The 12,623-nt window shown below is 39.8% G+C and overlaps 2 protein-coding genes across 6 annotated transcripts in view; one reads left to right on the top strand and one right to left on the bottom strand.

Moving 5' to 3' along the window:
* The window catches only part of LOC101737507 (uncharacterized), a 64,870-nt gene extending 54,961 nt beyond the window's left edge, over nt 1-9,909 (top strand). The window contains exons 5-13 of one of the 4 annotated variants that reach the window (XM_062668724.1): nt 54-2,737; nt 2,918-3,121; nt 3,209-3,376; nt 3,718-3,853; nt 5,184-5,390; nt 6,227-6,361; nt 7,122-7,405; nt 8,158-8,327; nt 9,207-9,909. In XM_062668724.1, coding sequence (XP_062524708.1) covers nt 54-2,737; nt 2,918-3,121; nt 3,209-3,376; nt 3,718-3,853; nt 5,184-5,390; nt 6,227-6,361; nt 7,122-7,405; nt 8,158-8,327; nt 9,207-9,575 — 4,357 coding nt within the window. In that variant the 3' untranslated portion in view covers nt 9,576-9,909. Of the gene's footprint in view, nt 1-53; nt 2,738-2,914; nt 3,122-3,208; nt 3,377-3,717; nt 3,854-5,183; nt 5,391-6,196; nt 6,362-7,121; nt 7,406-8,157; nt 8,328-9,206 lie in introns of all 4 variants that reach the window. The other 3 variants (XM_062668723.1, XM_038010832.2, XM_012693777.4) reach the window with 3 other exon arrangements.
* LOC101737787 (adenylyl cyclase-associated protein 1) overlaps nt 9,902-12,623 on the bottom strand; it is a 36,381-nt gene continuing 33,659 nt past the window's right edge. For both annotated transcript variants that reach the window (XM_012693778.4, XM_062668729.1), the window contains exons 8-9: nt 12,394-12,537; nt 9,902-11,635 (exon numbers count right to left, since the gene is read on the bottom strand). In XM_012693778.4, the coding sequence (XP_012549232.1) occupies nt 11,549-11,635; nt 12,394-12,537 (231 nt within the window). In that variant the 3' untranslated portion in view covers nt 9,902-11,548. The remainder of the gene's footprint in view (nt 11,636-12,393; nt 12,538-12,623) is intronic.

Genomic DNA, 12,623 nt, shown 5'->3' with positions numbered 1-12,623 from the left:
ACATATCTGAGATGATACTGGAATTTTCCAACTAACAGAAACCTATGTTTCAGTTCTGTATCGAACGTGGAAGAAACCTTAAAAAATTTGATACTTCAGGACATCAACACAAAGAACTCAGCTTTTGGACAAATCAGGGTAGATCCGACAAGTATAGTGATCAAGCGGGATTTAGAACATACATATCAATCAGAGTCACATGTCAAAGAAGCTTTAAGTGAAAGCATGGAAACAAATCACCAAAAAACATTAACACCACAAAACAACCAAAGTAGCAAAGACAAAACTTTGCAATCTAGAGTGGGTGTCGTTCGTAAAACTACTGTAAAGCCTAATCAGACAACTAAGAAAACTGATCCGGATGAACCGGACATAGACACAGAGAACATACCAGTTGTACAAGGAACATTTCAAATCACGAAAACAGAGGCTGATATAACGGAAAATAAACACAGTTCTAGTCCGAGACATGAAGATAAACATAAGCCGGCAACAACTACAAAAGTGACTACAACAACTAAATCACCAACTACAAAACCGACTACAAGAACTACTACTAAAAGGCCAATTACGAGTACAGCAAAAACTAGGCCGTTCACAATAAAATCGACTCTTAACGTTAAACCAAGAACTGAGCCTTCACTAAGAAAAGACACGACTACAACTAAAATTAAAACAACGTCAACATCAACAACTTCGACATCAACAATGGGAACACCAACAACAACCACTAATGTATCACAAATTTTACTTGATCTTTTAACAAATGAAAACCACTATAAAGACTTGCCTAAAATTGATACACTATTTACTGTTCCACATGTTATCGATAATGAACCATGGAGACCAATAACCCAGCCCTATTTCGATTCTACCCCTAAGGCATCGCCAAAATTCGAAATTCCAGATGAACTTAACGCTGAGGATAGAATGGGAGTCGCTGAAGTCGTGGATGACGTTTCTATTCTGGAAAGTATGCTTACTCCAATTCCACCAGTTCAAAAAAGACTGACAACTACACGCCGCCCTGGATTATACAACGTTAATCCGGGCTTAGAAGCCGAGGTGTACGCCCCTAGTCCGGTTTATACCAGTTTTACCCTTCCCACTTTTGCTCCACCTTTAAAGAACATGGAAACCTTAGGATCAAAATACCCAAAACCACATCCTATACCTGTTGATAAAATCGGTAGCGTAGTTGAAGCAACAGCTGAACAAGACCCTAGCAAGATGGATGACGGTAAACCAGTTGAAAGACCACCTAAAGATAAAACAGCTTCGGCTGTCTTAAGTGTTTTACAGTTTGCTCAACAAGAAAATACAGAGAGAGTTTCCGTCGATGGTGCGTCTATCATAAAAAGAAATAATACTACTACATATCCTGTAACAACAACAGCCACCTCGACGACCAGGTCCTCTACTGCAAGCACTCCTAAGTCTACTTCAGAATCAATCACGTTTGTTACAAAAGTCGTCAACACTACTGTTACAACGACTGCCACAACTTTTGTAGATAAAAAACATCATGAAACTAAAGAAAATACAACGAAACGTCCTAATGACAAAGTATCAATGATACCCAGTACAACTGTTCCGCATCACACCTGGGAATTAGTCAACACTTCTACTAATGATAACGACACGTTTAGTAAAACTTCACCTGAAAAATATTATAATGATACTTTACAAGCTATAATAACGAAAAACGAAGCTGTATTTCCGAACACAACGCCAAAATTTTCCGGCAAGGTTTCACTATTAAAAAATTTAACAGATATTATTAAAAAGTATTCACAAATATCAACAACAGAAAATAGTACAAAATTGGAAGAAAGCGAAACTGAAGAGGAAGAGGAACTAGAATTTACTAAAATGAGGGGCTCTGTAGAAGTAGTACCGGATTATGAAATGGAAATTACTACTACTAATGTAATAACATTACTTCCTGCGAAATCTAATCTAGGCGTAAACAGACCATTGAGGCCAAGGCCTAAAATCAAACCCGAATTGAAAACTAACAAGGACAATTCACGTGGTTTTTTTCGTGAAAACATAGAACCACAAAAACTTGTTAGTAGTTTGAATGAAGAATATTACAAAGAAAATGAAAATTTAAATGATGATGGATCTGAATTCATTGATACTAAAAAAACTGAAAATAGTTATCCCACGGAATTAAATCATTTGACAGATTCAAAGAACCTTACAGGAATTATAGAAGCAATAGAAGCAGCTGAAAGTTCAACAAACAGCAACAGACTTCCTAAATCCAACGATGACATACATTTACCAGATGGAAACATAAATACTGATTTACCTGAAGGCACTTATAGGGTCTCTTACCATGTAACAGGCAGTGTCAGTAGTAAACAAGCCAATAAAACACAAAATCTACCTGCGTATGAATTGAAGTTGGAGCCAGACATAGTTCTGGAAATACCCGTAAATCAAACAAATTCTTTATCGGTCGAAAAATTAAAACAACTTGCTAATTTAGCTACAATTTCTGATTCCAACAATAATACTTTATTTCGTTCACCCGGAGGTGTGATCTCGACGAAAGCGATTCCTTCTAGCTACACATTAAACCAAGCTGGATTTCAAATATTGACGAAAACTTTCAACAAAGCTCAATCCACAAAACAAGATGAAAACAAACTTGGAAAACCGGACAAGGCTTTCGGCAAGCCTTCTAAGGATAATAACGTTTACTTTGTCAAGGAAGTAATTGAAGAAGGTTAGCTTTAAAGACAAATTTTTGAAGTAAAGTAAACAGTAAAATAATACTAATAGCAAATTACGACTTTTAATGTGATTCTTATTTGCCTATATTAGTTTTTTTTTGTTTAATTAAAATTTATCCCATTTTTATCTTAACAGTTTGCTATAGATTGTAGCGATTTTCTGATTTCAGAAGAATGTAATAATTTAACATCATTTCAATGCGTAAACGGTCCTTGCCTGCCGTTAACTTCACGTTGCAATCGATTGCTAGATTGCCCTCAAGGGGAAGACGAGAGATCATGTACTTGTGCAGACTATTTGAAGGCCGAGTACTCACAGTCTAAGATATGTGACGGCGTTGTTGATTGTTGGGATTATTCTGATGAAAATAAATGCGGTGAGCAAATAAGTTTATACATATTATAATCTTATCCATTAGCTATAAATCTTTGGGCAGTAAATTAAAGATCGATTTGTTTTGTAGATTGGTGCAAAGAAGAACAATATGTTTGTGCTAATTCCCGTCAATGTATTGATATGATCAAAGTTTGTGATGGAACACCTGACTGTCCTCTAGGAGATGATGAGAAGAGTTGCGTTACGTTAGCGGACGAGCTAGAAAATAATGAAGTCATTCCGTACAACGAGGAAGGTTTGTTTCGACCCATAAACAATTTAGATACAGACATTTCCGCTCAATGAAAAAAAAAAAAATGTTTTATGTTACTGGTGGTAGGACCTTTTGCGAGTCGGTACGGGTAGTTCCAACTCCCCGCCTATTTCTACCGTGAAATAGTAATGCGTTTTGGTTTTTAAGGTTGGGGCAGCCTTTGAAACTATACTAAGACCTTAGAACTTATATCTCAAGGTGTGTGGTGGCATTAATGTTGAAGATGGTTATGGGCTCCGGTAAACATTTAACACCAGGTGGGCTGTGAGCTCGTCCCATGTATGCAATAAATAAATAAAAATACTGGTTTTCTACTTCCTCAGGTTATGTCATGGTGCGGAAACGTGGCGTATGGGGTAGACTCTGTGTAGAAAGTTTTACCGATGTGGTTGAGCAGGCGCACAGCTCACTAAAATTGCCAGACCTCGGTCGGGCGGTGTGTCGAGCTATGACGTACAAGTGAGTATACGTTGCTAAATTTATTAAGAAAACTGTGGGTATGTTTTTTTATTTAAATCTATAAGGTATGGAAGTTTATAATAGTTCGGTTGGAAATTTTTTAGCATTCAAAAAATGTCAAATCGAACTGCGGTAATTATCATAATAGGACGTCACCACATTGTAGTACTAGCGTGAGATAGGTATTTTTTTATGGCAAGGCATGTTTAGAAACCTTCGATCAACAATATTAACAGAAACCACACAAGTAGGTAATCCACCATACTTTCCAGCTTGAAGGGTAGGGCTAGTCATTGCATTACGTGCGACACTTCGATCTTATCTTAAAACACCTGCTTATTTCGAGGTGGCCGTGTTTCATTTTCATTATCTGTTCCGGTTATCGGTTAATACCAGATGGTCTCGCCAGTTCGCTTGCCCATCTACAATAGTAGCAGAATTTTATTACAAGCTATGTCTCCTTCAATCCAATTCGTTATTTTACAATAATTTCGATTATATTCGATTTTTATTTAATTTTACTATAACATAGTAGTATACGAAATGGCATCTGAACAGAACAGCTGAAACAGGAGCCTATGGAGGCCTATGGAAGCAGTTGGAGGATATCTATGTCTATAATAGACAAACGGACAAAAATTACAATAAATAATGATAAATTTAAGTAATCCAAAAATTAATTTATGAAGGAAACTATTGTAATTAGATTAATATTAATAACAGTACTTAAAACATATTAAATAATTAATAAAGTGAAAAAATAACTGAAAATAAAAAAGTATTTTGTATGAATAAAGGCGGATAAGAATTATATTATTATGTATTTTATACGAAATGGCTTACGAAACATCCCCATCGGTTGTTCTGGTACATTGCCAATACAAGACCGCATCGTTATTGTACCCATAGCCAGGCTGCATAGTTTTCGTAAACCACAAACGAACACACATTCTTTTATTTATTATCATGTACATATTTTATATAATTCAATGGTTATGTCTTTTTTTATAACTACGCTGATAGCCTTGAGAGGCTATTTCAGCTTCGCATTGACGTGTAGGTAAGTTCACGAGGTAAGTTCACGGGGCTTTTTTTATTACCCTTGTAGGCATACGGTCCACCTGATGGTGAGTGGTTACCGTCGCCCATGGATTTCAGCAATGCCAGGGGCAGAGCCAAGCCGCTGCCTACTGCTAAAACCGGGAGTGTTACTAACACTGGCCCTAGCGAGAGCAGTGCTTCGCAGAATCTTCCACCGGATCGGAAACGCGACCCACTAGAAGATCCGGCGAGAAACTCAGTGAGCTATAATTCGATACTGTATCATCAGCGATGCGGGTTGGGCCCGCGAAGCTCGCGAGGGTCGCAAGGCGAGTCCGCACGGCTACTGGGAGGTGTGGCACAACGCGGGGGCCCGCGCAGCAGACACGCGGCTCACGTTCCGTCGGTCCGCATGCAAGCGACGGAAGGCATTGCGAGTACGCTGCACAGACTTAGACTGCGGAATACGACCACACGCTGATGCTCAGCAACCAAGGTTTGAATCTTATTTTAATGAACTCGGCTAATCATGTGTTGGAAGAAATTAGTGTTTATTGGTTTGAAAAGCGTTTTTTTTTATTACTTATATGGGTGGACGAGCTCACAGCCCACCTGGTGTTAAGTGGTTACTTGGAGCCCATAGACATCCACAACGTAACTGCGCCACCTACCTAGAGATATAAGAAGGTCTCAAGTATAGTTAGAACGGCTACCCCACCCTTCAAACCGAAACGCATTACTGCTTCACGACAGAAATAGGCAGGGTGGTGGTACCCAGCCGCGCGGACTCACAGGAGGTCCTACCACCAGTAACACAGTGTATTCAGATTGCGTGCAGTAATGTTAAATATCAATGGCAGGGCATGTTTTAAGTCCGCACGCACCACCTGTCTACTGAAGCAAATATGAATTTAAGTTTTAAAATTTCATTGCAAATTGAGACTTCGACTGCTTCAAAATAAGCAGCAGCGTTCAGACTGTGGTATCCGAGGCCTCTTGGTACATCTTCATAAATATCATTCTTGTTTCTTTGCCATTCAAGGAAAGCTGCTGGGCACGTCCTGGGAAATTCATACTTGTTTTCTGTTCCGTAAATTACTGACCACCGATAAGTAAATACCTATACCCACACAATAATTTTAATATAATGCTAGTGTTTGTAGTAATTCGCGTTCAAACAACTTCTTTGTGCTGGTCTTAGATGCGTACTCATTCGTCTAAGTCTTTTTATACGAGGACGCAGATTCTATCTATTCAGAGTACTAAGTAACTGTGACCGGCACAAACAAGTTGTTTGCACAGGGATGTAACGGAATGGGTGCGCCGGAGCAGGGTGGTGGGAGGCGATGCAGCAGTAGCCGGCGCCTGGCCGTGGCAGGCGGCTCTCTACAGGGACGGCGACTTCCAATGTGGAGCCACTCTCATACACCCGCAGTGGTTACTCTCAGCCAGCCACTGTTTCTACCAGTTAGTATATATTTGGGAGTTGAAAATCTATAAAGATCGTTTTGAGACACAATTAAATCCAATAATGGATCATTCATTTTTTTACTTTTCGATAGTTTGAATTATAATAAACCAAGTCATTAATAATTTTATTTTACCAGTTAATTCGGCTACTTAAATCTGTGTGCTTAGTGCGAGTTTTCTAACGTTATCGATAGCGTGAAGTTACCTAAAATTTATATGAAGTTAGAACGCTAGGGGCGCTGTTCGAACTACATACGAATTTGCGGTAACTTTTACACTATCGAAAACGTTCAAAAATCGCAGTAAGCACACGGACTTGTTGTAGTTAGTCACATGCGTGTATTGATTGTATCAAATACTAGGTAATAATGCCAGTCACTGTCGTCGACTACGACACGTCCTTACGGACCAATCAGATCCAATAGCCCTTGCATTAGACGCCTTCCGCTCTAACATTAGGAGTAGGGACCCCGGTAACCGTACTCGTCGAACTCGGCAAAGACTTCGACGTGCAACCTAACCTAAACATCAGTCCGTTGAGTTTCTCGCCGGATCTTCTCAGCGGGTCACGATTCCGATCCGGTAGTAGATTCATTCGCGAAGCAGCTACTCTTGAGTTGTTAGGTCTCCCTTGAAGGTGCTTAGGTAGCTGTTACCAAATCCCGCTCCTTCTGGCTGAGCCCCTGTGACAGCGGAAAGGCCTCCAGGCCACCTCATAAAAAAAACTAGGTAATAATGTTTTATTTAAATGTAACAGAGCCACAGAAGCGCACTGGGTGGCGCGACTGGGCGCGTTGCGGCGGGGGGCGTGGCCTCGGGGGCCGTGGGAGCGGGTGTCGCGCGTGGTGCAGGTTGTGACGCACCCCAAGTACATGTCGCGCGGGTTCCGGAACGACATCGCGCTGTTGCGGCTGGAGCGCGGCGCCATGCACGCACGGCTCCGACCCGCCTGCCTGCCGCCGGCGTACCACATGCCGCCCCCCGGACGACACTGCACGGTCGTCGGCTGGGGGCAATTGTACGAGCACGAACGAGTTTTCCGTTAGTATTTTTTTTTCTTCTTTCTTCTTTCTTAGATGGGTGGACGAGCTCACAGCCCACCTGGTGTTAGTGGTTAAGTTACAACGGCTGCCCCACCCTTCAAACCGAAACACATTACTGCTTCACGGCAGAAATAGGCAGGGTGGTCGCACCCACCCGCGCGGACTCACAAGAGGTCCTACCACCAGTAATTACGCAAATTATAATTTTGCGGGTTTGATTTTTATTACACGATGTTATTCCTTCACCGTGGAAGTAAATCGTGAACATTTGTTGAGTACGCATTTCATTAGAAAAATCGGTACTCGCCTCGGATTCGAACACCGGTGCATCGCTCAACACGAATGCACCGGACTTCTTATCCTTTAGGCCACGACGACTTAAAACGGCGACGACTCGTGTAACTGATAACATTTTACGGAATCAAAATGAAAGTAAAGTACAGTAAAAGCCGTTTATGCGCGAAGTATACCTACGTTCCTTACGAAGCTATTTCTAAAAGTTGGGTTGCTTTTTTTAAAACGCTAATAAAGGAAGCGCATATAAGGAGCTTTTACTGTAATCGAAACGTCCGACGACAACCGACGATAGTAATTATTAGTAACATTTATATACATTTTATAATACATAAATTTTTCTTATTAAACTGTTGCGCATTAGTCCTTTTTTTCGTTCTAAGAATTCGTTTTTGGAAAACTCAATCGTAATACGATCGTACTCAAATGATTATAATACGTAACATCTGTTTTCAGCGGACACCCTGCAAGAGGTGGAGTTACCGGTGATATCGAGCGCGGAGTGCCGGCGTCGCACGCGCTTGCTCCCCTTGTACAGAGTCACCGACGACATGTTCTGCGCCGGATACGACCGCGGCGGCCGCGACGCTTGTCTCGGGGATTCGGGGGGACCACTAATGTGTCAGGTTAGCATGTCTCAGACACGAATTTAGCACGAGAGAATAATCGTAGCGAAAATGTTTAAGTAATTATGCAGTCTCATACACGAATAATTGATTTAGTAAGAAAGAATAATCGTAGCGAAAATGTTTAAGTAATTATGCAGTCTCAGACACGAATAATTGATTTAACACGAGAGAATGTAGCGAAAGTTTTTAAGTAATTATGCAGTCTCAGACACGAATAATTGATTTAACACGAGAGAATGTAGCGAAAGTTTTTAAGTAATTATGCAGTCTCAGACACGAATAATTGATTTAACACGAGAGAATGTAGCGAAAATTTTTAAGTAATTATGCAGTCTCAGATACGAATAATTGATTTAGCACGAGAGAATAATGTAGCGAAAATATTTAAGTAATTATGCAGTCTCAGACACGAATAATTGATTTAGTAAGAAAGAATAATCGTAGCGAAAATGTTTAAGTAATTATGCAGTCTCAGACACGAATAATTGATTTAACACGAGAGAATAATGTAGCGAAAATGTTTAAGTAATTATGTAGTCTCAGACACGAATAATTCATTTAACACGAAAGAATAATCGTAGCGAAAATATTTAAGTAATTATGAATAGTTGTTAGTTAGATTTAGGTTTACTGAATGAACAATTTGTAAGTACTCAAATATGACACGACGGCTTTTTTTTTGTGTAATGAATCGTACAACCAAAAACGACATTTCATTTAGTGAGATATACTTTGAAATCTGTTTTTATAAAAAAGTCCTCTAACGCTTGTATAAATCACCCGCTTTTACCTACATTGTCATCATACGTATATTCGAATTAAGAACATAATTCAGTCCGTGAGTATTTATGAAAGTTATTGTTTTTTTTTTTTTAGGAATCCGGAAGATGGTATATCTACGGTGTGACCAGCAACGGATACGGTTGCGCTCGGGCGAATCGCCCGGGCGTCTACACCAAAGTCTCAAACTACATCGACTGGATCGACTCGGTGATCGCTACCAACACTCCAGCGCACAACGACACCGAACTCGACGAGAACGAATCGAACGAGGAGTTCTACGCGGACTTAGAAGTCGCAGAGAACCGGCGACATAGAGTAGACACTTGCAGAGGGCACAGGTGTCCCCTCGGCGAGTGCCTGCCGCCGTCGAGCGTGTGCAACGGGTTTCTAGAATGTTCTGACGGCAGCGACGAATGGCAATGCAGCAAGCCCCTAAACAACACTAGCTTAGATCCCGATTAAAACGAACGACTTAGGATAAGCCAGTACTTACGTAGAGTATATTCTCATTCGACTGATATTTTGTAAGTTTGTGTTTTAGCGTTAATTGGCAAACCATAGCAACAATAGATGTATAACATATTTACACTTACCACTTTTTCTATGCCATATAAAACTGTGCGTCTGTTGGGCCGTTTGTATATATAGTTTAGTTTGCGTCCAGTTTTATTGTACTATTCAATTATTATTTATATTAGAGTATCCTTGTCCGTGTGAGTCTCAATGTCGGCAGCACACTCGGTGAGATTCAAATGGACGACCACAATCACGATAATAAACTCGTTCAATTATTGAATATGCATTTTTAATTAAAACTTCCACAGTATTCGTATGGTATAAAACGAACAAATTTCTTAAAAATAAATTTTAATCTCTCGACAAATAAATTAACAAAATGCAAAATTTTTCAATACAGCATTATAATTAGGTTGAGAATAGCATAAATAAATAGAATATTCATTCAAATTGTCACTAAACGAACACAATGTAAACTAATCGACATTTATGATGCATAATACTTTTACTTGAATACAAACAAATTAAAATACACAAATATAAATTAGGGCATGTCCTAATTTAAAAAAAAATGACTACTACAAAACTCTGTCGGGTCGATACAAAATATAATATAGTATAATTAGACCAAGATCGAAGCAAATCACGGGGTTATACAATAACGTGTATTTACTTTACATCGTTAGCAAAGAACGAGAGAAAGCCTTCAAAAACACGAGATAATCACACACCACGCAATAACTTACTAGTAAACAGACGCTTGTGGTCCGGGGACCGAAGCGGCGACTGTCTATTTCAGTCAATCCAGACAATTACGAATCCGTGAACCGGTAAGAGATTTAGAAAATTTGTGAAGCGACTCCAAGACCAGTACCTGACGGTACTCCAAGCCGACGAGACACGAGATACAGCGTACGTAATATCATTACAAAAAAAAAAAACATCCAAAACGTCAAGCACGAATGCAAGGAACATTATTGTATTATTATACAAGAAAAAATAAGACCAATAAATACTGAATACAGTTCACATCTAGATTATAGATTTACAATATTAATTTTAAAGAACTACACGAACGAGCGAAATTATATATAGAAACGAGGATGTTATTATTATATTATTGATAATAATAATAATAATGATACAATATGTTATTCGAGAACTCGATCAATATCTTTATGGTTTTATCATAGGTAATGTTTGTGTGCTAATAATACCATGAGACGAGTGCGTCATTCACGGTACATTTAAATTAAACAGTTTACCCTCGTCTCGATACAAAATATGTTAATAATAGACGCGACCAGCTAATTCGTTTATTTCGAATGCAAATCGAAAATTGTCAATGATAATACTCTAATCACTACCGTTAGTCGGGAAATACACATATACGGCGAGGAGTTCGGCGTGGCGCAATTTCAAAACCTTTTGCATACAAAATGTACTAAGGAAACGTATTGTGAATTACACTCGGTCATAACTGAAGCGTCACGCAAGCAGTATATCACAAATCAAGCGCATCTACGTCATTTGTAGAGGAAGGTATGCTAATTCAACGAAATCAGCCTATAAATTCACTTCGCCTCTTCTATATAATTTAAATCCGTGTTGTGTCCGTTCCACGCCTGCGCCGCGCCTTAAGCTATGCGTTCATTGGCCAACTTTATTTTGCTTTGTAATTTTTGCTCATAAATGCCGGCTTTCGGTGCGGGCGGCGCGGATAGTGGACGCAGCACTGAAATCGTACAAAGCAAAATAAAGTCTGTTGCGTGCGGTGCGTCCGACGCGGGCCAATGGACGCGTTCTTTTAAGCCTTACGCCGTTTGTGTGTATCTCGCGCCTTAGGTTACAGCAAGTTTACTAAAGACGAGACGAGTTAATAATGTTAGTAGTATCGAGTTCTCGGAAGCGAGTCAGAGTTAGCCCTTGTTCTCGACGGGCGTCGTGGTGAGGCCGGCCGGCTTGTTCAGTACCGTCTTGAACTGCTCGGGGATCGCGTGTTCGGTCTGCAACAAAACAATGTGTTATTAACGAGAAACTCAGTGGGCTATGTCTATGGGTTAATTCACTCGTCGAGCTCTTCGTCGCAAGCGACGGGTTCGGCGAGGACGGTGACCGGTGCTTGAGGCACATAAAAGCAGCGTTAATCGATCGGGAAGATCCGTAATGACGTGATTAGGGCGACGTCGACTGTTTACCATTCGGTCTACCGGATCAGGTATTCACTTCCCCAACCTCTATACTAAGACATGAGTGTGTTTTCGTATTTGTATATCGACGGGTAAAGGCTATTTAGTTTAGGCGACATTTTTGCAAATTTCCAGGATAGTCGTTTAATGTTTAATATCATGACAACCAAACATTTCAGCTATGTGAATTTGGTAAGCATAATTGAAGTTCAATTAAAAATATCGAATTTTTGATACTAATATCAAATAAAACGGACCTTTAATTACAAAGATGTTACGTATTAACCGAAATATCGCCTAAACCCAATAGCCATTAACCTTTCATATACATATCATTATCTTTTTCATTTCTCAAAAGGAATGCACCCACCAAAGGGCTTTAGACCACCTTTGATTGACTGATAGAGAATGTCTTAGGCATTAAGTCCGCCACTGTACTTTTGTGCATAAAGTTGAAGCAAAAAATAAATAAAACCTCGTCCTAATTCAGAGAAAATCAATAATGTTTAGTGTTTAGCACACTACAGTATAAAACAATACAAAACCAAAACCGTATTAACATAAACAGTACTCACGTAATCGCCATTAGCCTTGGGTATCAAAACGTTCATCTCCGATGACTTGGAGCTGACGATTTCGACGTCCAGCGATTCCGGCGACAGATATATCTGACATCCGTCGGTCTTGTCGATGGAAACGGTTGGAACTTTGCCCAATACCTTTGAACGGATTAATGCAAAGAATTAAAGCGGGTTTGGGTGGGTAGAAAAGCGACATGTTTTCAACGATGAAGGAATAGTATTGT

Source organism: Bombyx mori, chromosome 5 (assembly GCF_030269925.1).
Source record: "Bombyx mori chromosome 5, ASM3026992v2".
Lineage (NCBI taxonomy): Eukaryota > Metazoa > Arthropoda > Insecta > Lepidoptera > Bombycidae > Bombyx > Bombyx mori.
The sequence above is the reverse complement of the archived record's forward strand: the minus strand, read 5'-3'. Positions and strand labels throughout refer to the sequence as shown.